The 26170-nt window shown below is 42.0% G+C and overlaps 1 protein-coding gene across 4 annotated transcripts in view; it reads right to left on the bottom strand.

Moving 5' to 3' along the window:
- mtss1lb (MTSS I-BAR domain containing 2b) overlaps window positions 1-26170 on the bottom strand; it is an 89028-nt gene that overhangs the window by 13442 nt on the left and 49416 nt on the right. For 3 of the 4 annotated variants that reach the window (XM_030077479.1, XM_030077486.1, XM_030077496.1), the window contains exons 4-8: window positions 9366-9450; window positions 6802-6893; window positions 5863-5937; window positions 3784-3792; window positions 1104-1261 (exon numbers count right to left, since the gene is read on the bottom strand). In XM_030077479.1, the coding sequence (XP_029933339.1) occupies window positions 1104-1261; window positions 3784-3792; window positions 5863-5937; window positions 6802-6893; window positions 9366-9450 (419 nt within the window). The remainder of the gene's footprint in view (window positions 1-1103; window positions 1262-3783; window positions 3793-5862; window positions 5938-6801; window positions 6894-9365; window positions 9451-26170) is intronic. The other variant, XM_030077506.1, reaches the window with a different exon arrangement.

The raw sequence follows: 26170 nt of genomic DNA, 5'->3' as shown, positions 1-26170 counted from the left end.
TTCTTTTACTTATGTGAAGAGATTAAAACTTCTACAGTGCATGTGCATTGTGAGCTAGGTGAGAAACTACAGTTCTGTTTGTGAATGTGAAGCAAGGACTCACCCTCACCAATAGGAACAAGCTCCTGAAAACCACTAACATATTTTCTAAAATAATTGGTCCCCCGACTCCCGACCTGCCAGGCCTCACTGACACTGGCACCACTCGCTGAGCACTGACCACGGCACACGACCCCTGCCAGCCCTCCACCCAGACCGCACCCTCCTCCCCTCTGCTCGCAGATACAGACAACCTCTCGCAAAAAAAAAAAAAAAAAAAAAAACACTTTGGGGGGTTTTTGTGCCCTCAGCTATCACTGGGCACACTGTAACAGACTTGTGTTTTTGTGGCGTTCTTGTTTGCTCATGCCCTTCTTTTGAGTGTGTGCAGACTGTGAAAGCAAATTTCATCTATAGAGGAAATTAAAGAATGAAACTGAATCTCAGTCTGACTTGCATGGTGATCAGGTAGCGTTCCTTTAAAATATGTGAAACTAGAATTACCGCCTCACGTTTGTATGCCTCCACAAAGCTGGCAAGTCGCAGTTTACATCCATGTCAGTCCAGACTCATATAATACTTGTAGTGAAGACTAGGGAATTTAATAAAAGGTATTAAGTGTATTTTTTTTTCGAGAAATGAAAGTTATCAGTGTTCTGAATGAATGATTAAATGATTGAATGATTCCAGTGAAAAATTTACTGTCTGCTGTAAGTCATTGCTGTCTTCACGTAGAGGCTATTTTTAATGCTTAAGTTATGGAGTAGAATTATGGCCAGAAAAGTGTTGAAAGTAAAATGTCATGATTTCATCATTTTATCTTATTTGACATTTGTGTGAAACTCTGTATCAGCTGTTCTCGAGATATTGTGAGCATAGGACAGACGTGAGCTTGACCTTTGACCTCCAAAATCGAATCACTTCATCCTCAGGTCCAAGCAGACGTTTGTGCCAAATTTGAAGAAATTCCCTCAAGCTGTTCCTGAGATATCACGTTCACAACAACCCGAAAACATGCCTCCCCTCTTCCATCTTCCCCTCCTCCCTCCCTCCCGCCTCCTCACCACGACGGGCTGCAGGAAGCCGATGAAGGTGCAGAAGCGGCCTCTCTCCTCCACCAGCGCCCGGCGCACCGCCTGCTTCTCCATCTCCTCCATCAGCAGGCACATGTCCGTCACATCCTGCATGGCGCTGTCCAGCTGGGGCTGCAGGTCCCCTCGCCCTGGGGTCAGGAGGGGGGAGGGAAGGGGGAGCGGTAGGAGAGGAGACGGGAGGTGAACGGGAGGGAGGAAAGAACATCAGAGAGACGACAAGGGGTGAGAATGATGACAAAAAAGGGAAAGCAGGGAGATAGAAGTGTGTGTGTGTGTGTGTGTGTGTGTGTTAACAGAGAAAGAAAACCAAAAATGAACATGATTTAGTGTGTCAGGGCTTGATGGGATGAGCCCGACCTCCTCCCGCACTCTACCGCTCCATCAAACCACTGGCAAACAGAGTGAAGGAGACACAGCGAGCTCTTTGGACAGCGAGACTGTGTTTGATGTTTTGGCTCTGTAGCTGTTTTCATTTGCACATGAAATGGCGCAGGAGAATTAAAGGGCAGACAGCCAGCTTTAAAGTGAGGCACTATCACTCATGTCGTATAAACAGTTTCCAAAACTACGGTGTCAGTTGGCGGCGCGTCGACAAGTCACATTTTAGGCATTTGGCCGATGCTGTTATGTGAGACTTAGTGAGCAGGTGTGGCTTCAACGTGTGGCCCTGACCATGTGTGAGCCTAAGTCTGTCCAAATTTAACACTGATCACAGAGCGCAAAGATCACACAAAAATCACCAGAAAAAAATATTTAGTCACTTGAGCTACCTAATGCCTTGCCATGATCACTAGGATATTAATCATAACCAGTTGTGCTAATTATTTTATCACACTGGGAAAATAATGATATCTAACCAGTCATTACTTTCCTTTGTTCCAAACATTTAATTGATACAAGCAGGTCTGTTGTCAGTGGTAACTGATATTGTTACCGTTAAACCAAAAAGCCTGTGATATCAACCCAGCTTTGAATCAATGGAGCCTGGGGAGACACATAAACAGCTTTATTCTGCTCTTATTCTTTTTCTGCTTCATTTTTTTTGTAATTCTAAAAATTAAATTTGATGTGAATGTTTCAATTGTTAAATTCAATTATTAGGGACCAACGTGTTTAATTCATTGTTTAATGTAGCTGAAAAATGCTCACATAAATTTTTTATTTAATTTTTATTTAACTCTCATTCCACACGCAAAGTAATGGCAGTACAGAGTCAAAGCACAATGTGCTGCTGTCCAAATGCAGAACTCACTTTAAATAATGAACAGTAATCATGTAATGACAGGCGGTACAGGACGTACAGTAAATGCATATGCACGGTACACGATCTGAGTCCTATCAACTGTAACAGTTAGGAGAATCATGAAAATGCAACGAATTTGAAAGGGAGACACTAGAGAGCTCTTTGTAGTGTTAAAACATGCAAAACCCAGGCAGCAGAGAAACAGGAACAGAGAGAGAATGAAGGAAAGGAAGAGGAGGAGAGCAGAAAAGGCCTGCGGTGTGACTGCGAGCCAGCAGCTACAGGAGTCATGCAGGAGTGAGGGAGGAAGTGAACTCAGTTACATCATGCAACACGACTGCAACGTCTACGGCTAAACCAACTAGAGAAGCCCCGGTCTGATCTGTCTCCAGGAGACAAAGCAGTTTTATCCAAACTGAAATCGCTGCATCTTTCATTAGACCTCGCTGTATCTGTTTGTTTTGGGCTTTTTTTTTTCAGCAGAGGAACGTATACAAAGCCTCTATTAATTATTACAGCTAACGCTAAGATCCTTTGTTAATCCTTAGATGGACTGACAATTTTTTGTTAAAGGAAATTTACCAGTTCACTGGTCAAACTGTAGATACTTTATAATGATAGGCCTTCACGAGAAGGTGTACGAACTATGATCTACAGTGGGATCTACGTTCTCAAAAATATGCTCATTTTGCTGTTTTTTCTTTAAGAGGTGACATCCTTGCAGAGTATAGCTTACATAATTTTTAACAGTATGACTGTGATGTGTGTCGCAGGGTTCCCCTTGTGATCCTGAAGTCAACTTTCACAGACTGTCAGCATCATCATCGACTGAAGTGAGGACTGTTATGATTCAGCTGAGAGAAACATGTAATAAGTGAATATCTACAACTTCACCCAGTTTCCCCTCTGGGATCAATGAAGTATTTCTGATTCGGATTCTGAGTCGATCCAACAATAGAAAAAACATGTAGACTCAGCAATCCAGCTTATTCCATGTTTTTAATGGCTGAGTCTTGTTACTGTTGTTTTCCAGGTTTTTTAATTTGGCGGTACTTCTTTAATATGACCCTTTTGGAAAAACATCTGATATTCCCTGATGTCCCCACAGTAATACTCAAATTGCCTGACTTTTTCTGCGTAAAATCTACATGGTTTTCCAAGAATACCATGACCAGTGGCCTAAGAGACAGAGTTATGTCAGGCTAACAAGCAATGAAAAACTGAATGAAGCTGAAAAAAACTGATTTTAGGGGGGCGGTCATCCGCCACTACCTCCCTACAAGGCGCTGTGATACTTGGAAAAGGTTGGGATGGTTGGATGGCGGTGTTTGAGGCAGGATTAATGGGTGGAGAAAGTAAGAGAGAAGGTTAGTAAGCAGCAGCAGGGAGCAACAGGCTGATACTTACCCTGAATCTCTATAGCAGGGGACAAAAACCATAGGGAGGGGAGGGAGAGACAGAGAGAGAGAGAGAGGGAGAGAGAGAGAGAGAGAGAGAAAGAGAGAGAGAGAGAGAGAGAGCAGAAATAGCAGAACTCATTGTTAAGGTTAGTACAAGGAAGCCATCACAAGACAGCCACAGTGCCGCAAGTTAGAGCAAAATAACACTGCTGCAACCAAAACTGAACCAAAAACCGGCAATACAAACATCACCAAGCATCAGTATTAACAGGACTGCCAAACACTTGCAAACACAACAGCCGGCCATTTCACAGGGACACTGCCGTTTCATGTCAGTGTTACCGAATGTGACAGAGCTGGCTCGGCTCCGCAGGAAAAACGAGTCTGTGGCTGCGGAGAATGTTTGGTTTAGCTCTGTGTGTGTGTGTGTGTCTCCGGTCTGTTTTCACTTCTGGCTGAACCCGAGCAGCTCAGTCACAAACAGTTCACTGTAAGGGCTTTTTAAAACATGTTAAAAAATCGCTCTGTCACCCTTGTAAATGCTAATGCCATCAAATGACATTCAGATTCAGGCCATGAACCGGCCTCCACTTCCCCTCACTGTAAAGCATTGCGGATTTTTTTTTTCAGTATTCTGCTTTATGGTTAAAAGCAAGCAAATCTGATTTCCTTGTGTCCAATTTGTTAATCTGCCTGGCAACTGAGTGGAAACTGCTTCAGAAAGAAAGCCCTAATTATTGGCTGCTACATCACTGAGTGAAGTGTTTCAGGACGAATCGGAGCAGACCTGCGGTACCGCTGATCACCACTAGATGGAGACAGACGTGTACAGATCTACTGGCCTGAGTGGAAAGATTCACTTCCAGGTGTTGGTGTGTGTTACCTGTGTGGCAGAAATGCATTTGTATGTCTGTGACCTCTGTTTTGGTTTAAAATGCCCTTTCATTCCTCCACTTCAGGGGATCTGAATAATTTTCATGCCATGAACCCAAAATAGATAAAAATAGACTCCATGGATTCCAATTTAATAAAATCATGCCCAAGTAACAGGACAATTGATGCTATTGGTATTGATTGGCATTGATTTATAAGACTGTGTATACTTTACATGGAGACAATAGTGGTTGGAGAGAAAACTATGATCAGTCACTTTTTTTTATATAATAATGATCATATTGTATGTTATTATTTAATAATTAAGGCTGACTCATATGCTTCAAAGCTTCTGAACTTCAAAGCTACTGTCAAACAAATGTGTGTGTTTTTTTTTCTCATAAATAATTATTACCCCTCCGGGAATTACACCAGGAGTATTAGTAAGTAGTAAATTTGAAACTTTGCACTGCTGCAGAAGCTGCAAATATTGAAGGATATTTCAATCTGTAACTTCAAAGCCCAGAAACCTTCAGGACAGCCCTAACAATAATAATACATGAGTTATAAAGTTCTTTACAGACTATCAAAAACACATGGCTAGACCAATAAATAACTAACTAAATAAATAAAAACAAAAGGATAGTAAGAGAACATTATAATAATATAATGAGGACAGGTATATAAATATGTAACAAGAGAGATTTAAAAAAGAAATCAGGTTTAAAAAGGGATTTACTGGAGAGTCAGAATGAGAGACAGTGACACACTTTATGAATTCATACTCCCTCTACCCGGGATCATTTTGAGTGGCTTTAATTACCATGAAAAACTCTTTCCTCGTTTTGCTGCAGACACCCTGGAACGACCACAAGGACCCCCGGGTGTCCCCAAACCCTGCTTTGAGCATCGTCACTTTACTTTAACTGCGACGATGCTCTAACACATGCATGGACATTGATCTGTATCACTGCTCTCACAAAACTGATATCCAACCGCTGTACTGTGCATATTGATCGATAAAACTAATCTATTCTGCACATGATCTGCACAGAAACGCCATTGATCACCGCTAGAGCTAATAATGTCTGTTTGGCCTCACAGGAGACACTTTGGCCTTTGAAATGTGACCTTGTGCCTAATCTGTCAAATGTGACAAACGCCTGTGATTGGACGTTAGAAAGTACAGGGAGTGTGAGAAGGGCGAGTGTACCTTTGCGAGCCTTCTTCTGCAGCTTCATGGTGTCAGATGATTTCTTCTTGATCTCGTGGCGTGACCTCTTGTACTCTTCAAGGAATGAGAAGAGAGGATTTAGTAACAGGAATGCGAAGCCCTCCAGGCATTTGCGTTTCACCTATTGATTTAAATGGAAACACTGCCAAATGTCGCGCAACTAATAGTCAGTGGCGTAGACAGCACTTGAAATCCTTCACTAAGATGAAAGTTTAGACAATCAGCAGGAAAATGTAGGTAGATATGAAAAGTAACAGCAGTTATCATGAGGAACGATTCTTTTAAGAGTGTTAAAATATGACTATGTCACAAAATAAGTCCCAGCGGGGCTAATTATGAACCCAAAGCATCCTGCTTATTCTGCAGATACTGAATAAATACACTAATCACTTGACATAGAATAGTGATTTTAAACGATTTTATTATTCAGTTGCAGGTTAATGTCATTCCCAGTTTTCATACAATCCAGTCGGTCTTTCTGGGGTAATGAATTTTAGATGCAAGGTAGCACTGGTTAATTCATTTAGAAATCAACAAAATTAACTCGAAAGATATATATGCCATATACCAACCTGCTCCAAATGATAACAGATACTGAGACTGGTTAACATTAGCTGAAAACTGTGATAAAACACATCGGATGTTCACAAATATTGGTTGTTATGGTGGGCCTTTGTAAAAGCAAGTCAAGACTGAGTGACTGACTATAAAGGGATCCAGTTTGACGTGTGAACAGCATCCGTAATGATACTTTGTTGATCTTATCACTTCGCCCGGGCACGGGGAAGTCAAAGGTCAGGGGTCAGATATCAGCACAGGTTCTTTCTCAAGGTTATTTTAGATGCTTGCTGACAGGGGATTGGAACCTGGTTGTTTGCACGGTGACATCGTGCACAGTGAAATGGTTTGTTTCTGCACCTTTGGCATGGTCCTTGTCCAGCTGGTTGGCGGTTTTCTTCCAGTCCTCAATCCTGTCCTGCAGAGGAGTGATCAGACTCTCCATCAGAGCACTGAGGAGGGAGAGATGGAGAGAAAGACACAAAAAGACAAATACACTGTGAACACACTGTGATCACAACAGTAAAAACTGGTGTAGGCTAACATAGTTGTATGATTATCTTGTCTTGCCATCTAGGCCTACTTGTTGTGTACAAAAACAAAACATATGGGCTATTTGTTTTAATCTTAATGGCTAATAAAACCATTTCAAAAGTAATATTGTATGTCAACTTTTCCTTTCATTTGCTGTGTACAAAGTAGGATATGTGCAACTAGTCAATATCGCAAAATAAACCACTTCAGGGTGATACAAGATCCTGATCACCATGTCAGGGTTTATTCTGTGGTCCAGCTGCTGTACACATGGTATATATAAAGGTAGATAAAATGATGATAAAGGTTCTCAGGTCATGGTAAATATATCAGTAGGAGGTCAAAGGCAACTGGACCTTCTGCATAATCTTTGTACATTTGCATACTGATCCAACAAGCTTCCTCAACATATTACACTGAAGAAGTTTCTTGGATGAGTAGTGAAGAGTGGTGTCTTCAAGGCTTTTACACCTGTAGTCCATTTGCTTAAATTTGAATCAATGGGAATACTTGTTATAGACTGTAGACACTACAATTCACCTGATCTGCATGCATTTTGACACTGGGAACCCACACAAACACAAGCAGAACAGGAAAACATGCAAAGTCCACAAAGAAAGGACTAGGGCTGAGATTGAAACCCAGGCCCTTCTTGCTGCGAGGTGGCGATGCTAACCACTAAACCACTGTGCCACCCCACAAAGAAGTGAAACAAACCAAAATGCATTATCTAAAGCCACATGACAGTTGCAATGATCATTTGGGCCATATATGAATAAGATTATGTAATTCCTTGTTCCTCCATGTCGGCCCTTGTTTCACTTTTGTTCCTGATTCTATATTTAGAGAACAGGAGCTTTCATTCGTTCTAAGAAATGTTGGTGGAACTACCCTGTTTTTTGGCATACGCACTGCAGGAATAAGGAATAATCATAGTTCTTGGATCTTTTGAAGGACTTTTTAAGCTTTCCGACTGGCCAACTTTCCGACTCCGTTATTATGCAACAAACACACCTCTGCCATTAAAGAGAGAAATGACATCGGTAACGAACCGCCAGCTTACATCACTTCAGAGGTCCCGGTGGTGTGAATGCAAACATTTAAAAAACTCTTGAAGGTTTGGATTTCTTGGGGGAACCTTCCCAGGCGGGTTCTTCCTCTCAAAAATGTCCCTACAACTGTCCGGTCGGAAAGCACCTTACGATGCTCAGTGGAGCTGCCGACAAGAGCTGCTTCAACCCAAAATGTCCGATGCTTCCTATAGTTGGATCAGTTCACATTCAGAGAAACCGCCTCAACAGGGTCTTGGTCTGGTTGTTTTGCTCTATACCTGAGTGTGATGCTGGTTCCCCCTTCCCAAACAAACCAAGTGCAACAGGGTTTGTTTCAGGACTAATCAAGGCAGGTGTGAAACCACCCCAAGAGTACGCAGAAAGTCTGGACACCTTTGACTTCCTACTATCAGAGAAGGGAGTTAAGTTTTGCCAGCTCAGTGAAATCTTTAATGCCCGGTTTCTTAGAACTCACGACATGCTGAATAATGAATGGTAAGAACCAGGAGAACCGCGGCTGCCTTCTGCTTCATTTCCTGCCAAATCAATCATAAGCTAAATGTTTGTGGTGCGGTTTCTTCATGTAGATGCAATCAGCTGGAACTATGAACAGCAACAGTCCTCCTCCTTCTGACCCCACAGAAAATGAAGCAGCTATATTTCTGGAATGAGATCATTACATAAATTCCCTCCACGTGTCGTTCCACTTCACTATTTTAGAATCTGGAACATGTGGGACCCCCCACCCCCACCCCCAACAGCACACACACACACACATACACTCACACACACACTGACATGCATACATAGACACACATGACTCCACTCCACACACATACTAGATTACAGGAACACGCACACACACACACACACGTTCTAGTTTTTAGATTGACTCAGTCTTCAAAGGGAGCCCTATCATTACTCTGGCCATAAATTATCATCATCATCACCATTATCATTGCTATCACCATCAGTGTAATAGCCTCTGCCATGGAAAAGTCATTAGAGGTTGTGGAAAGTGAAAGGAAATGAAAACAATGGTTGAAAACAGAGTCTTGGTTTGGTTTCCACAGCGGTCTGAGCAGCATGCCAAGCGCTGTTTTCATTTACAGTCATTCATGTACACACACACACACACACACACACACACACACACACACACACACACACACACACACACACACACACAGTAATATTCTTAATAGAATCCATAGAGCTGACACCTAAAACTAACCAAACATTCTTCATAACCAAACAAACATAGGGTTAGCTTTATGTGGAAATACATTGAGGTTTCCCATTTTGTGCATATCAAGAAACCCCGGCTGTGCGTCTTACTTGGTGAACTGGCGCAGTTTGGCCTCGATGCTGCGATGCCTCATACACATCCTGGTCAGAGCCGAGCCGATATCTCTGGTCGCCCCTGGAGACAACGACACACAATGACACGTTCAGATGGTCGAATTCACAATTAGGTGGCAAATAAGACAATTGAACTTTACTCAAAACACCTCGAGGTCTGAAGTAGAGATTAATTGACTGTGGACCTGTGGGACTTGGGAACTAATGATGCATACCTTCCTTATTTAGATTTCAACTGGAAATGAGGGTTGATTAAAGTGAAAGGATGTATGTAGCAGGGATGGTCTGCTGTATCTGCTGATATCAGTATGGGTCCAATATTGTTTTTACTATTGATATTTGGCTGAAATTGGTCTGAACTGTCAAACTAGCAAGAGAGTGAGCCTAAAATTGTCTTTAAAAAAATCTTAAGGCAGGTCTTTACTTTGTACCTGGAATTTGTATTCTTACAAAAATGCATATCAGTATAGATACTAGTATCAGTATTGCCTGTTATGTGTGGGTGGATATCAGATACTGGTATTAGCCTAAAAAAGGGAGAAAAAAAAAAAACAATAAAATATTCATGCATCCCGATAATGTACACAAACCACACACACACACACTAAAGCATCTCCACATACATTTACCACAAAAGGGCCCTTTTCATTCTGCAGAAACCACAGCGAGTGAGCAGTGTTAACACTGCAGCCACAGTCTGTGTTGTGTTAAAGTGCTGTGTGCTGCAGACAGATGAACCGCGCCTGAACCTTTTACATCAGGCCAATATTTACAGTAGAGACCGGCCTGCCTCTGGTGGATACTACACACACTCCAAATAAAGATCTGTCCCGTGAGTGTGTGTTTGTGCGACAGAGGGACCCAGACTGGTGAGCGGCTAACCTGCAGCTGTAAACACCGGGCTATTTTAAGTCAAGGGAGGTCGACGTGGAAAAAGCCGACCCTGCAGTTAAAGTGGGTTAATGTTGGACGCACGCAATGCAAACTTCCAAACAAGGTGTTCAGCCCGAGCGCTGCTATAGGTGGAAAACTGATGAGGAAACGTGATTACAGCTTGGTTCTTCCACTGCGTGCGGCACATGGAGCAGCCGAGAGAGAGTCGCCTAATCACCCCTGCCACTGGAATGTACACACTGGAAATGCAGATTAAACAGCAGCCAAATGGGATTTCCTAGAGAGACACTGGTTATCATGAGGGCTTACATAGGCTTACATAGTAAAAGGAGGAGCAAAGCTTTTATTCAAAATACAGGAAATTAATATATGCAACCAAAACTAAGAAATTCTGCAGTTGGGGGGGAAAAAAAGGGAAACCAAAATTACTGGCAACACAAATTAATCTGCTTTTCCTCTTTTAGTACAAGGATGTCATCTGTGAATAAAAGACAAACTCACCTACACTCCATCACTGTAGCCTGGCATTAATCTATAATCTATCTAATATATTACAGCCAAATCAAGTTTTATGAAAAAAGGGCATTCTAGGGGTAAACAACCCCTGAAATTATGGCTTCTTTGAAAGTTTAATTGACGTTTATTTTTATTGGTGGTTATTGTCACATGATGATGGGCTGGAGGTCACTGTGTGTTATGACAGTGCATGTATCCGAGGTGTGTCTGCAGGGGGCGACACCGAGGGTCAAAGTAGCACTGTGTTAGTGATCAAACCCAACTGATGTTTTGATTTTGAAGTAAGGATGAAACATATCATGAATTGTGTTAATAAATGTCAAAAAAAAAAAAAAAAGGATTGAAGAATATGCAAATTCCTGACATGTTTTTATTTTTCTGGCAACAAGAAACCATAAAAAAAAAAAAAAAAAATGAAGACTTCTAAGCCTGACATAAAAATTAAAATTCCCTCATTTAGCTGTGAACAAAAACAAAAATACCAAATCTAGCAAGCATTTATTGTCTTCATAAGGACCAGGATTTAGTCTTAATCTGGGACAAGAAGTTGAAAAATTCATCAAAACAGGTGCCTCTAGTTTGGTCAGACCAGAGTGCCTTGCTCAAAGGCGCGTAAGCAGGGGTTACTGAAAATATTACACCTCCAATTTCCTTGCACACACTGTCAGAGTCAGTATGGGGATTCAAACCTTTAACACTCCGGTTATAAGTCTCATAGTCAACCCCTGTATTCACAATACTGGAGTCTAATATTGACTGAAAAAGACATTCACTGGGCTGCCTGGTGCAGTTATGGCATGCACACACACACACACACACACACACACACACACACACACAGTCACACACAGTCACACACTCGCTGTGTTGTTCAGATCCAGAGAGAAGCGCTCCATTCATAATTAACAAATTCCTCCCTCACGCCTCCTGCTCTACCCGGCAACCATTCATTAAAGCAGAACCACCCTCCCCAAAACACACACACACACACACACACACACACACTTGCTCAAGCATACATCATGCATGCACAATGAGTCGCAAACACACAAAGTGAAAACGCATTTTTAACCTGGTCTGATAATGTGATATGACCACAGTTAGAGGACGCTTAAACTGATGTGGGGAGGGAGCGATGCAGAGTGACAACACCGACACACAGAAAGAGAGAGAGAAAGTGTGTGTGTGTGTGTGTATGTGTGTGTCTGAGTTTAGTAGCACAGGAAGAGAGGATATGGGAAAGAAATGAGAGAGGGAGAGGGAAGGAGGAGAAATGAGAGAGAGAAGAGGAGAGGGAGCGCCTCGCACATTTTAATGAGTTCACTGCTGGAGTGAGAACCAGGGAGTGGAGGTAGCGCCAAGTGTGTGTGTGTGTGTGTGTGTGTGTGTGTGTGTGTGTGTGTGTTTGATCTCTACATTTATGATGGTCCCCTTCCTGTTTGTGTGTTATTACCAAGCCTCTCAGACTCCACCGGAGATCAACAACTAGATGAGGGGAGAGCAGAGAGCACATACACTGCTTACATCTGGAGCACAGCTACTGTGTGTGTGTGTGTGTGTGTGTGTGTGTGTCCATCTTAGCAAGCCATTTGCTTCTAGTGTCGAGCCTTAAAATCTTCAAGTTTCAGCCGAGTAGCCACGAAAAATATCAACATTTTACATTTTGGAAAACCAGGAATTGTTGAAATATCACATTTTCAGGTTTTGTGACGTGGCTAAACAGCAAAAAACTACAAGTCAAAACTCAAGTCCTGTGTCAAGTGAGAGCGTTCATGACATTGACCATGACCTTTTCCTAACCTGTGCTCTTGTGTTTGTTCTGTTAGTTCATCTGATGAAGGCCCTGGTGAACAGAAAATCAAGAGTTTTAATATGTAGCCTAAAATAAAATAAAATAAAATCATTTGATTTTTCTACTGTGAGTAAGAGTGACGCCTCTCTTTGTCTGCAGTTTGCTGGCTCTCTTGGGCCGCACTTTCTCACAGCCGGTTAAAACACTGTTTTTCCCACCACTCCTTAACCTTAACCATGACCTCGTCCTAACTCTAACCAAGTGGTTTTTGCTGGCTAATGAAGCTAATGCACAAAACAAAAGTGGCTAAAGTTGATAAAGCTGCTAATGAGCTCGCATTAGCTGGCATTTATGCATATGCAAACATTAACAGTAACGCTGATGTTGACTCAGGCTTCACCACGTTGCCTTACGACGTATTTTTGACTCCGAAACGTTGACATTGTGACAGAATTGTTGGTTTGCAGGAACATAAAACGGCAACATTTGATTCCGGCGACTGGGTTGGAGGTTTCACTCGCCGGCCACCCTCCAAACACACACACACACACACACACACACACACGTCCACTGGCAGAATTTCACTTTCTTGAGGACAAACACCATATTAAGGTCGAATATGAGCTATGGAAAGCCTAACTACTTTGCGACTTCTAGTGGTAGACTTTGTTTTTGTGCGTACGAGGCTTTGAGTGTGCATATAAGGCAGAGATACAGTGTCACAAAATTGATTTCTGCTCATCATAATTCATGACTTTAGACAACTAGGAATCATCTAAATTTAATATAAAGTTTTATCCACGCATCAACTGATGTGAATAGTTGCACATCACAGAGGGGAATCTTTGTTTACCTCGATCTTCTTTCCCATTTGACATGAACACAGCGTTAGTGTTGATAGGCTGGGGCCTTTTATCATCCAATACCATATGTACTGAGGATGTAGCACAGAGCCCTACTGCACTCAGCCCACTCAGGTTCCCTCACATGTGTATACACTGCAGAGCTATCCATCTCTACAGTCTGGTGCACCTGTCATTTGCTTCCTCTAACTCAATCTGCTTCAAGTGGGGAATGGATGTCGACGTCACGTTCAAAGAGGGGAAGCAGAACTTCTTTGAAACAAACCATTTTACAAGTGATTTGGCGTGTCTTTGAGTCCTGAAGGTCTTATATTGTTCAGACAAGGAAAATAACACTGGTTCGTAAACTTGGTTCCAGTGCAAATCAACTTCACAAATTTGATCACACCTTGTCTCCCTTTTTTTTTTTTTTTAAAGAAGCATAAGACTTTAATAGAGTATAGAACAAAATTATATTGTTTGCAGGTTTTCAAAAAGCATGTAGAGTACATATTTACTTAACTACTACCCCCCCACCTCTCTCTCTCTCTCTCTCACTCTCTCTTTCAAGACAGGACTCGCCTCCTGGGAAATATCCCTATTCTCTCTCCTTCCTTTCCCCCTCCCTTGCTGTGCCTTTCCTGCTTTTGATCTGCTTCCTGGCTGCAAAGATCTCTATGAAAATGTGCATGTGCGTGTGTGTGTGTGTGTGTGTGTGTGTGTGCGACCCACCCAGGGAAGGTACACTGCAGCTGGTGCCAGCTTTGTTAGATTGAGAGACAGTTTTAGCTTCTATTGTACAATAAATGTCATCCAGCGGTGAATACAAACACACACACATACACACACACATGAAAATATAAATATTATGAATATGTACTGCTTTGCTCATCTGTTTCAAATAGCAGCTCTCTGACTTTGTTCAAACGGAGCAAGTATCTGAGGCATCCACACTTTTTTTGCAGCTCGGCGCCTGAACAGACTTGATCTTGTTTGGTCCAAGTGAGTGGCGAGGCAAAAGAAAACTATTCTCTCTCGTCACCTAGCAACTGACTTAACTGACAGCTCTGTTCCGGTTTCCATGACAGCACAGATCGTGGCCTGTTGCTAAGGTGAGAATCAGAATGTTTGTTGCTAAGGTCAAATTGTCTGCTGCTATGGAAACAAGCGTCTTTACTCCACTACAAGAGAACGAGAAAGAGAGAGGGGCTGGAGGAGAGCGAGGGAATGTCTCTCTCTCTCTCTCTCACACACACACACACACACACACACAGTAAGCCTACTGTGACAAACCAGAGATGTTAAAGCTTAAAGAATGGGAAAAGATCAGCACAGTCACACACACACACACACACACACACACACACACACCCAGGGCTTTCAACATAATCAAGCTATCTGTGTATACAGCAATGGCAAGTGGTGAGTAACTAAGTACCAGAATCAAAAGTTGATCTAATTGTTGCTGTTGTGTTGATTTATATTACATGTTAGTCATTAAACCAGCAATCTACACTGACCTTGAGGGTGGCAGCTGTCAGGCTAAAAAGACCTTGCCACCCCAGTTTTGGGCAATCTAATTTTTTAAAAATAGTTTTCGCTGGTCATAAATTTTCAATACCAGAGCTCCAATGTCCAAGTTCAAGTGAAGGCAGCATGGTGTGCGGAGACCTGTGGATAAATTCAGAGACTGTGCTGCACTTCTTCTCTGCCTCACAACATTCAGTGGACCTGGATGGGCTTTCTCTCTTTATATAGGCTTTACATGAACAGATACACTGTATCATTAGAATGGAACACAGAACAGGCATAAACTGATACACTGTATACACAATGTATCACTTTAGAAGCTACACTAAGTGATTTCTGACCACTAGAGGGTGTCGAGAGCAGAAACCTAGTTTGTGAAGACGTAGAGCCAGTCCCGCGTATTCACCTTTCATTTTCACAAGCGATCTGTAAACGAAAACTAGATGTTTCTTTTGTTTTATTGGATGGAAAAGAAGGGATACATTTCACCCTCAATTAATTTAAGGTAATTTCTATTTCATTTGTGTGCATTTTAGTCATAAACATTAAAAACACAATTTTTTGGTAGTAAAGTAAAATAAGAGTAAAGGGTAAAAAGCTGAATTCCCAAAAATTTAAACGGAAAAAACAGAATTTGGGAAAAAATAAAACGGAATTTGGGGGGCGGATTTTATAGGGCCCTACATTGATTCTGACAGCAAAAATCTAACCTTTCTGTGCAAATCATGTCAACAAACCTCCTGTTGCATTGCTCGGCTTATTTTATCTCTGACCTCCAACTGGAAAATGTGGCGAGGCTGCAGATGTTCAGCTACAAGTCAGGCTAAGCTCTGAATGAACTTGTCCTGTGGCTGCAGCCACTGGGGAGCTCCTGTGACAGATCTGAAACGTAGATATGTTTATCTGCAGGATGTGCGACTTCAGAGAATCTCAGGATAAACTTGAGGGGGTGAAGAGGAGGGCAGAGACAGAAATTTAGGAAGCTCAAACCAGGAAACAACAAGAGGCTGCTGGTAAAGAGACCCGCAGTGATCACTCTCATATCGTAAAGGGTCATTCTACTCTAAATAAATGCTTGTAATATTGTTTAATGTATCAGCAGCAGTAGGAACAGAGCCAGCTTGTCTTGATGAAGTGGTTTACATGGTGGACTGATTACAGGTGTATATTCGTAATCTGATTACACAATACATTGATTACAGTTACTGTGCAATACTACCACACACACACACACAGCTCTGTTGTGCTGTTGTTTTCCCAGAGAATATCAATGAAGCTCTAAACACACTGCTCAATAATGATAGTCTGCACACCTCTCTCCCTCTCCCTCTCCCTCTCTCTCCCTCTCTCTCTTTCTTTCTCTGCCTCGGGCATCCGTGGCCTTCCCACCGGTGCATCGCCATGGCAACCGTGATCTGAAATCTGCAGAGGGATTCGTCAGCCACTTTCCCTGACCATGCTGCACCATCCAAACACACACACACACACACACACACACACACACAGTCACACACACACGTATACCCAAGAAAAATTTCATTCATTTCCTCCAAGTGCAATGATTTTGAGGTTGACCAATCACACACTTAAATGTCTGCATGCACTTTGCTTGTGCAAATGTTTGTAAAAGTGTACGTATATGTGATGTGACGTGCGTGTACGTGTGTGTGTGTGTGTGTGTGTGTGTTTCTAATTCTCTTATATGTTGTACTGGGGGAATGAAGCAAGAAAAATTAATAGTCTAGTTTTCTAGGTTATGGTTCTACTGGGGCAGCCTGCAATTAGAGTGAAACACAGAGTCCCAACACTCACACACACACACACACACACACACACACACTCACACACCCTGATCCCTGCAACCTTATGGGAATTTAAACAATCAAATTTAACCCTGTCATATCTACTTTAGAGCTGATGCTAAAGCTTTCGTAATAGGAACCTTTTGGCTTTTCTTCTGGTGGGGATTCACACTCACACACTCACACAGTCACACACACACGCATTCACACACGCACGCACGCAGGAACACAAACACAGACATGCCTCCGGGCTCAGCTGGGTAGCTTGGCCTCTCCCTGTGTTAACAATCACAGAGCTGCCTTCAGTGACCCTGCCCTCCACACACACACACACACACACACACACACACACACACACACACACACACAGAAAAACACTGATCCTGATCTGTGGGAGCGGTTATGATGTCCCACATATGACCTGTCCTGAGGCATTGGCCCAGATTAGAAAGATGGAATGATGATGCGTGTGTGTGTGTGTGTGTGTGTGTGTGTTTGTGTGTATGTGTGTGTGTGTGTGAATTACATTAGATGAATGCGACCATTTGATTATGAAATATGGGGAATGCTGCATCGTTTTAGAGGAGGAAAAAAGAGGAATGAAAGGAGGGAGAGGAGGAGGAGGATGAAGATTCGGGGACGGTGCTTTTGTTGTCTCGGGAGGCATAACAAGGAGAGAGGAGCAATGCCGGAGCAGGTGAGGCTGAGGCTGTGGTTGCCAAGGTTACCGACGTCTGCAGCAACCACCCATCCAAGATCCCCCCAACACAGTGACACGGCAACAAGGAGAGAGAGAGACAGAGAGAGAGAGAGAGAGAGACAGAAAGAGAGAGAATAAGAAAGACAGGCAGGCATGAGACAAAGAGGGGGAAACAGTGAGATGATGGGGCGACAAATTAAGGGATAAGAGGCGGAGGCAGAGAGACTGCAGTAGTACTAGCAGCACCAGATAAAGAAGAATTATTCATGAGGCCTAGATTGCCTCCTCACTACAAGGCCAAGTCAGAGATTCTGCCTCCACACTGCAAAAAAAAAAAAAAAAAAAAAAAAATCTCCATTTTAACAAATCATTCAGTCTAAAGCTTGTGTGGGGAACTTCTTAAAGTGGGCGGACTGTCATCAAAAACTTTACGCAGCGCCCACCTGGGACTCAGAACCTCGTTCAAGGCACACAGTCATGCATGTGGCAGTGAGGAAGTAGGAACTGGCAAGCTGTTGCAAGTGAAGCGACAACACTGGAGCCTGGTGGCTTCATGGAGGCTGGAGATGGTGATTTGCCAAAATTATTAAGGCAAAAGTTACCTACAGAGGCTTTTTGTTTTTGTTTTTCTTCAAATAAGCAAAAAAAAAAAAAAAAAAAAAAAATCTACTGGTAAGATGAGCTAATGCCACTTGTTTCCACTGCAGTTTGACTTGCTTCAGATGTTTTTCTTGCAACAAGTATAAATCTGTTCAAGCGCTGTCTACCGCGTTGCAGAAAGGCCTGCCTGAACCAATTATCATTCTGCTATAGGGGAAAATGCTCTGGCTTGTTTGTATGTCTTTAAACTAATCACAATCGTCTTGAGCGGCACTAAGCCCAGGACACAGTGAAGGTACACTTGCAAAACAGTGCCGGGAGCCAACGGAAATAGCTTCCCAATGGCAGGCTTGTGCCCACAGTCTACACCTGGTGAGTCAGACTAAAGAAGACAGAATAAAGATGATCAGCCCAGGGTATCGAGAAAATCACATTTGATTCAAGAAAATTCTGGAAACAAGTTGACTAGCACTGGAAACAAATAGGATTATCTCATCCCACTGTCTCTCCTGTTTGAAGAAAAGCAAAGTTTTCACCCATGAAGCTGAGACTACATGACTTTTGAAGAGGGAATTTTTTTGCAGTGCAGCCAATCCGCCTGATCAAAATAAACTCAAAATAAACCAGCTCTCCCTGATATATCAAGAAGCACTGAGCTGTGTTTGAGTGTAAATCCTGCATTGTAAACCTCCAATACCACATCCTGCAGGAATGCATCACAGCATGAAACATTATACTTAAGAAATAAGCCACGAGAGGCTGTGGTTTACAGCTGCGAGAGCTGTTAGGTAAGGCACAAAACAAAAAGCCAAAACTGGTGAGAGCAAACCCTGGTTCAAAATGTCATTAGTTTATCATCAATAATAATTATTACATTTCTGCTTAGCAAAATATAGTAATCTGCCAAGTCGTCTGTCCCCGAGCCACATCCACATGGTTAAGCTGCAAATAAGCCATTTACTCTCATCTTCAGTGTTAAAAATCATAGTTTTCTTCAAAGAAGTAGGAAAAATCAGACAGTGGGATGAGATAATCCCACTTGTTTCCAGAACTTTCTTGAATCCTAGTTGGCTGATCTGCCTTATTGATACTGCCTTATTGATACTTAATGGGAAACTAGCTGGATTATTTCATCCCACTGGCATATTTTTCACTCTTTTAACACTGACTATGAGATTAAATGACTTGTTAAAATGGTTCTTAGTTTATAATCACTGTAAATATCTTCAGACAAATTCCTCTCAGTCATTTTGACTGATATGGCAAAAAAAAGCACAGAAAACTATGACTCTTGCATCAAGAAAATATCACTTGGAAGGAAGGAAACACTTGAAACAAGGTCATTAGCATTGACAAGGAATTATGGTGGAATTATGTATTTGCAGCGTGTCTGTCTTCATCATTTTCAGGACTATTTAATGTAAACTGATGAGTCTGGAAGGTGAATTTTGGAAGCTACACATCTGTCTACTCTGGCAAAGTCATTGTAACTCCCTGCAGAACTATGGTTATTTTGTGTTATGGGAGTAAAATATTGCTTATTTTTCCTTGACCAGACACTTTTAGCGTCTTTAATTTTAATATTTTGATTTATAACATTTTACAGCTCCAAAAAACATTAGAGGTTGAGGACTGCAGCTTGATTCAAGCCTGAGAGGCGTCAAACCCAGATTTATTTTAGTTCAAATCCAAACTGAGTTGATTTTAAGCCTAATCTGTGCCAAAACCATACATTTTGCAAATAATTATGCTTATCAATCAAATTTTATGAACCCGGCCCAACTAAAACCGAAGCACATCTAGCCAGTGCGGGCATAAATGTACAGCTCTGGTTTTATGTTTAGCAGCGCAGTCAGCGTTTTGGAGCGGAGACACACACATACGCACACACACACACACACACACAATGGTGGCCTCCATGCTGCCAGCTTTGACCTCTGACCCCCTGCCTCAACCCGTGACTTCAGCCGGGAGGTCACGGCGAGGTCACTTCCTGTCAAAACACATCTCTCCAGCCCTGCTGCTGTTGCCGTGGTGACAGGAGCTTCAGAGTGGCACTGACAGCTGAGTGTCTTTAAAACTTAGCACACACACACACACACACAAGCCACACTGCATATAAAATAGCACTTTTCATACACAACCAGATCTTCTTGTCATGTTGGAAGTCACTTTTTTTTTTTTTTTTTTTTACCACTTTCTATTCTATTCTATTCTTTCTTTTCTGCCTTGGGATCCTCCAGGAGGAGCTGCTCGATGTGCCCGGGTGGGGTTAAAGACGTGTGGGCTGCCCTCCTCAACCTGCTACCACCATGACCCCGTCCCGGATGAGCTGCAGAAACTGGATGGATGGAACCTCTTTTCAATTTTGAGGACACTTTTTTCCATTTCCATTAAACTTTCTCTATTTGATCTATCCTTATTTACATCAATAACAACGCAGCTGCTGTCCATTGCTTCTGCTACCAGTTGCTATGGAATTAAAAAAAAAAAAAAAAAAAAAAAAAAAAGAAATCTAGCCCATCCTGCCGTGACCCGTCACGCTGAAGAGCCTGACCCAGATAAGTGTTTGCTGTGATGAATCTGAACAATTAGTGTTCTGGTCCGGTGGAGCCGATTTCCAGGACCAATCAGCTCGCTGCACAGTCCCTGAGGAAGGATCTGCCAGAAACATTAGTTGTTTAAAAGTAAACGTAAAGCTAAAGGAGTTGGAGTGGGTGGCCTTCCTTTATTCCTAACTTCTCTAATTCATGTATACTTAATTAAATAATACATAATTAAATAATTAAAGTGTGCATCCTCATCCTTTTTTCGTTGTGAATTTGTCAGTCATTACAGAGTGTCTTATTGCCTTCACCTATTAAAAAAACAATCTCAGCATTAAGGCAGTCAGACTATCACATTTCTCCAGTAAGTTTTTGGTCCATAGCAGCTGGAAGGAGTTTACACTGATTTAATAAGAAGCTGTTAAGTGGAAAATTGGCAAAACAATGGCTGTTGTGTTGGTGGAAGGAAAAAAAAAAACATGGCAACAAGAAAACAAGGAAACAAGGTGCACAGCAGGAGGCGAAACAACAGACCGACCCGACTAAAACTGAAGAGGCCTGTTTTCTTTTTTCTCAGACAGTCTCCTTTTTTTTTTTTTGAGAAGAAACCACAGTCACACGCTCGGTGATTCCTCCCCGCCTGAAATAGGTCGTCTCTTTACACTCCTGCTAGTCTGCTAGGATCTACACTTCCAAATACACCTGCTGAGAGACATTTAGCTACTTTTACTCTTCAGGAAAATTTACTTTTAAAAGGCACTTGAACTTCCAAATGTTTCCTCCAATCAGTGTTTCACCATGAGTTAAAATGATTTTAATACAAATTTATGAGCATATCACAACACAATGGGATCATTTGACTGCAGGTGAAATAAAAACATATCCTGTCCATATCCCAGTCCCTAATTACAGTTTATTTGCTGGGATTATCTGTGCACATGAGTATTTACTGAGAATGCATGGTAGATTATTTTTTCACCCTGACTTTAGAGCACACATTAATTTTTATTTACAATTTTTATTATTGTTATCGGTTATTAGTACTTTTTAAAATTCTATAGTTGGGACTTTTGTTTTAGTTTCATTTTTGTTGGGCAAATTTAAAAAATAGAAGAAAAAAAAAAAAAGAAACCTCTCATAACATCTTGTACATTTGATGTAAATGAGGCTGACTTACTATTACACAGAATTGCACTGAATTTTAAAACAGCTATTAACAACACACAGCATCATAAGCCATTATTGTATGTAAATAGAATTATAAGGTTACTTCTCCTTAATATAACATAGTTAGTTTTAGTTTTTGAAATAATGAAATAAAAGCTTAATTTTAACTAACTTTCCCACACCAGATCCTGGCTAAATGATGTTCAAGCGGTAATGGATCACTATCTTGCCTCTCTATGATTTATCCCAATGTATCCCAATCACACATCATCATCAACAGAGCTGTTAGATCTTGTTTTTTTTTTTCCTTCCTTACTGAGGATGTAGGCAGTGGCCTGAAACTGGCTCGGGACACACACATTAAAATCCTACAGGAGCGACGCCTCTGGCAGGTATCCAGTGAGTCCGGCAGCAGCCAGGAAGCCTGAAGTGACTGGCGGTGCCGCAGTGACAGGTCTGGCATCGAGTACAGACACCAGAGCTGGAAATGAGGGCAGGCAGCTATTTGTTCAATACAAGCAGTGTGAGGGAGAAAAACACAAGGCAGCGGATAATCATCCTGATACATTAAACATCACCAGTTATGCTAATGACGTTGTTATGTAAGCTAATCAGCGCATTCCTTCGCAAATATTTCTGTACTGCTGCACTTGTTTTCACATAAAACACAGTGAAAACAATTTGAGCTCTTTGCCATAAAGCATGAATGTATAAAGCGGCGTCGGGGAAATCAGTTTTTTGTTCATGAATATGCAAATTTATCCGAATCTAAAGAGATCATCTGTTCTGTGGCTGACGGCGGTGTAAGGACAATGTTTCTTTCATGTATTTTTCTTGATTCAGTGTGTGTGTGTGTGTGTGTGTGTGTGTGTATACAGAGAGAGTAATGCCACCATGATGCCAAGCTGACTCAGCAGAAAACTCCAGCAACGTCAAAGGTCATGACGTTAAAGCAGAAGGAAAAAAATGGACAGACAGAGGTCAAAAGTAAGAGCTGGGGGCTTCAGTTCAAAAGTAAGTGGAGACATAAGTGTGTGTGTGTGTGTGTACGTGTGTGTGTGTGTGTGTGTGTGTGTGTGTGTGTGTGTGATATATTCTGCCAGTGTAGAGTCCCACACTGTTCGCTTAGCCTCTCTATCTTACTCTCCGTCTCTTTAATACAGTTTAATTCCCATCAAAAGGAAAGATGCGATGCGTTCAAATCAGATGGGAATAACCCATCAGCACGACTCGACAGCTACCGCCAAAGAAATGAAAAGAAAACTTTCAGACTCATTTGAAGCCCTCAAACGCCACGACTGAAGTCTGCGGTTTCTCACATGATAATTAAAATATTATAAGCTTTTTTTTTTTCACTGCACTTAATGTGTGATGCATTTGAGTTTGCGGTTTACGACGAAAAAAAACAGAAGGTAGTTGTCTCCAGGCATGGTGGTTGTGGTCAGAAAATGTATTTCTTGTGTGAGGAATCCAAATGAAAAGATAGTGGGGGGGGGGGGAAAAAAGCACCCAGTGGGTTAGACTATATGAAATACAACATGCAAGGAAAATCTTCACTTAGCATCTGAACGCTGAGGTGAAGAGTGTTTTTAAATAGGAAGCCGGTATCTACGATCCTTTTCTATGTGACCTGAATGCAACATTACTCTAACCCTAACACTGCCTTAAAAAGAGCCGCTGGCCTGCAGCTGGCCTTAAGATCATGGAGAGAAGCCACTGATGACCCCCCTCCACACCACACAGACACACACACACACACACTCCACACACCCCCACCCCTTCAAGCTCTTTGGAGCCATTAGGATGGAGGATACTGTAGTTTACTGGTGTAATGGTTAGAGTGCAGTCAGCTGGGCCTGGGAAAGCATGCGCCTTCTCTGGCTTTGATTACAGGGGCTTTAAATCTCTCTTACGAACACACACACACACACACACACACACACACACACCTACACATCCAGACGCATACACACACAGACAAACTGAAACACAGATACACACTCTCTCCCTCGAGACGGAGGCAGGCTGAACTACAGGCCTCCAGACAGGACAAATTTACTCCAAAAGGGTGTGTGTGTGGGGGGGTTCTTGGCAGAAGACGGTTTGTGCTGCTAAAAATACCCATCATCCACTACAAATAAGTGAAATCAGTCGGGCCAGATGGGATTGTCGTTACACGAGAAACAGCGGAAAAAGTGAAAAGATGCAAAAGGAGAGAAGAAAAGGGGAGGAAAAAAAGCAGCTCAGTGGGACTCGTCCAGCTCTCCCCTGGATCTGTATTTACCAGCACACAGTGTGATGTGTGTTTGTACAGTAGGTTGAAAGATTTATGAGTTCATAGTTCTTGTTCTGGGCTACATAAACAAATCGAACAGGACATGATCTCACTCAGCGCAGCTCCAAACAAAAGAGCAACACTCACCGCCTACTGCTGGAAACGCTCTCTCAGAAAGCGTTTTTTTCATCCGCTCGTCTGGTCGGGAACAGCTTGTCTTTTGCTTCTTGTCAGCACAAAGTGCGCTGAATGTGTGAGTAGCAGCGGGTGGGCATGTGTGTGACGCTGCTAAGTGGTTGTTAAAAAGCAAAAGAGGAAGAGATGTTCTTGACGGGATGCGAGGGTGACACAGTGAACGACAAAATCAGCATTAAAGCGAAGCCACCCCATGTGCAAACACAGACTTTACTGAATTCTTTGTGTCACTGAATAATCATGATGGTAATAATAACAATACTACTAATAATAACAATGATAATGAACGTTTCAAAACCACAATATCAAATCACTTCACCACAAGTTGCAACACAAAAAGAAAGTGAGAATAAAAGCAAAAAGAACCAAAAGTCATGCCAATCCTAATCTGTGAATCGCTGATTCCTTCACTTCTGTACCCCCACTGCAAAAAAAAAAATCCCTATTTTATTGCTTTTCCTTAAAACAAGGTAAAAAAAAATCTGCCAGTGGGATCCCACTTTTTTTCCCCCCCCAAAGCTATACAACTTGTTTCCAGAAGTTTCTTGACTCACGTCTTATTTTCTTGATCCTCGTGGGCTGATCCGCCTTAATCTGCCTTGTTTCGACATATTTATACTTGTTCCTTGAAAAATTCCTGAAAGCGAAACTGCACTGGAAACAAGTGGGATTATCTCATCCCACTGGCAGATTTTTTAAATACATTTTAACACTGAACATGAGGCTAAATAGCACGTTGGAGATTTTTTTTTTTTTTTTTTTTTTTTTTTTTTTTGCAGTGTAACCCCCAGCAGCAACCAGACACTGACCTACAATCACTGGATAGAAAAAAAAAATATATCGAAAAGATATTTATGCAATTTTCCAATCTGAAATGTATCCAACACTGACACAAACAAGGAGTTTAAATTTCAGTCTGGACTCCGGTCTCAGTCATTTATTTTTGATTTCCTCCCGAGCCGACCACATTTTCCCTAACTTTGCATCTAAAAAACGTTTCCACTGGTCTGAATCCGGTAAGGATCCTGAACGATAAACACTCTCCTGGTGAGTGCAGCGGCTGCAGGCGCTGCTGAGCTGTGTGCACTCTCTAACCTCTCCACGCTACAGGACACATGATCTCACACAGCACTCACGGCTCGGGCAAATACTTAGCGAGCCACTTTGCATTAGGTTCAAGTGTAAGCTTATCGCCGTAGCATGTTTTGTAACTCTGTGGGTTCAGAGTCAGAAGCGCAATCTTGTGGCCACTGGGCCTTTTCCTCACATCAGTCAGGCATCGAACAACATGCAAAGCATCACGAGGTTAAGAGCAAAGTGTTAACTCTGCAGGTCTGCACACACAAATAAATGTGGCTACCCTCACACTCACGAGCACGCACAAACACACAAACTTGAGGAAAAGCATTACTCTTCATCATTCACTGCTGAAAAGTGAAAAAAGAAAATACTATCAAAATCGCAATATGAGCAAATGCAATATCAAAATTGCAACAGCTGCATTTTTTTTTTTTTTTTTTTTTTCATAAACTGTGCCAGAAAATGCCATTATAAATGAAGTGTTGTGGTGCTACAGAGATGCCCTGGCCTACAAATCATATTCTCCAGGTGTAAGAAAACATGTTTGTTTGGTACAGAGCCCAGCAGAAATCACATCATCATCATTTTAAGTGCAGGCACCAGGGAAGGCGTTTTGAATAAGGGGGTGCCGTCCAACAGTGGCCGAATGTGCTTTTTTTCTTCCTGCATTTTAGACTCACGCGCCCATAAATCGCACACACACACACACACAGTTCTAATTGGTTCATTCATAAGCATACTGGAGAGGGTTTGATAAAAGAGCACAAAACTGCAGGTCAAAAAAATGGGGGAGGGTGGGGGTTGCTAAATAGAGAGAAAAAAAGAGAGAGAGCTACTGTGGT

The sequence above is a fragment of the Myripristis murdjan genome, chromosome 3 (genome assembly GCF_902150065.1).
Source record: "Myripristis murdjan chromosome 3, fMyrMur1.1, whole genome shotgun sequence".
Taxonomy (NCBI): domain Eukaryota; kingdom Metazoa; phylum Chordata; class Actinopteri; order Holocentriformes; family Holocentridae; genus Myripristis; species Myripristis murdjan.
This window is presented reverse-complemented; position numbering and strand designations above follow the sequence as displayed.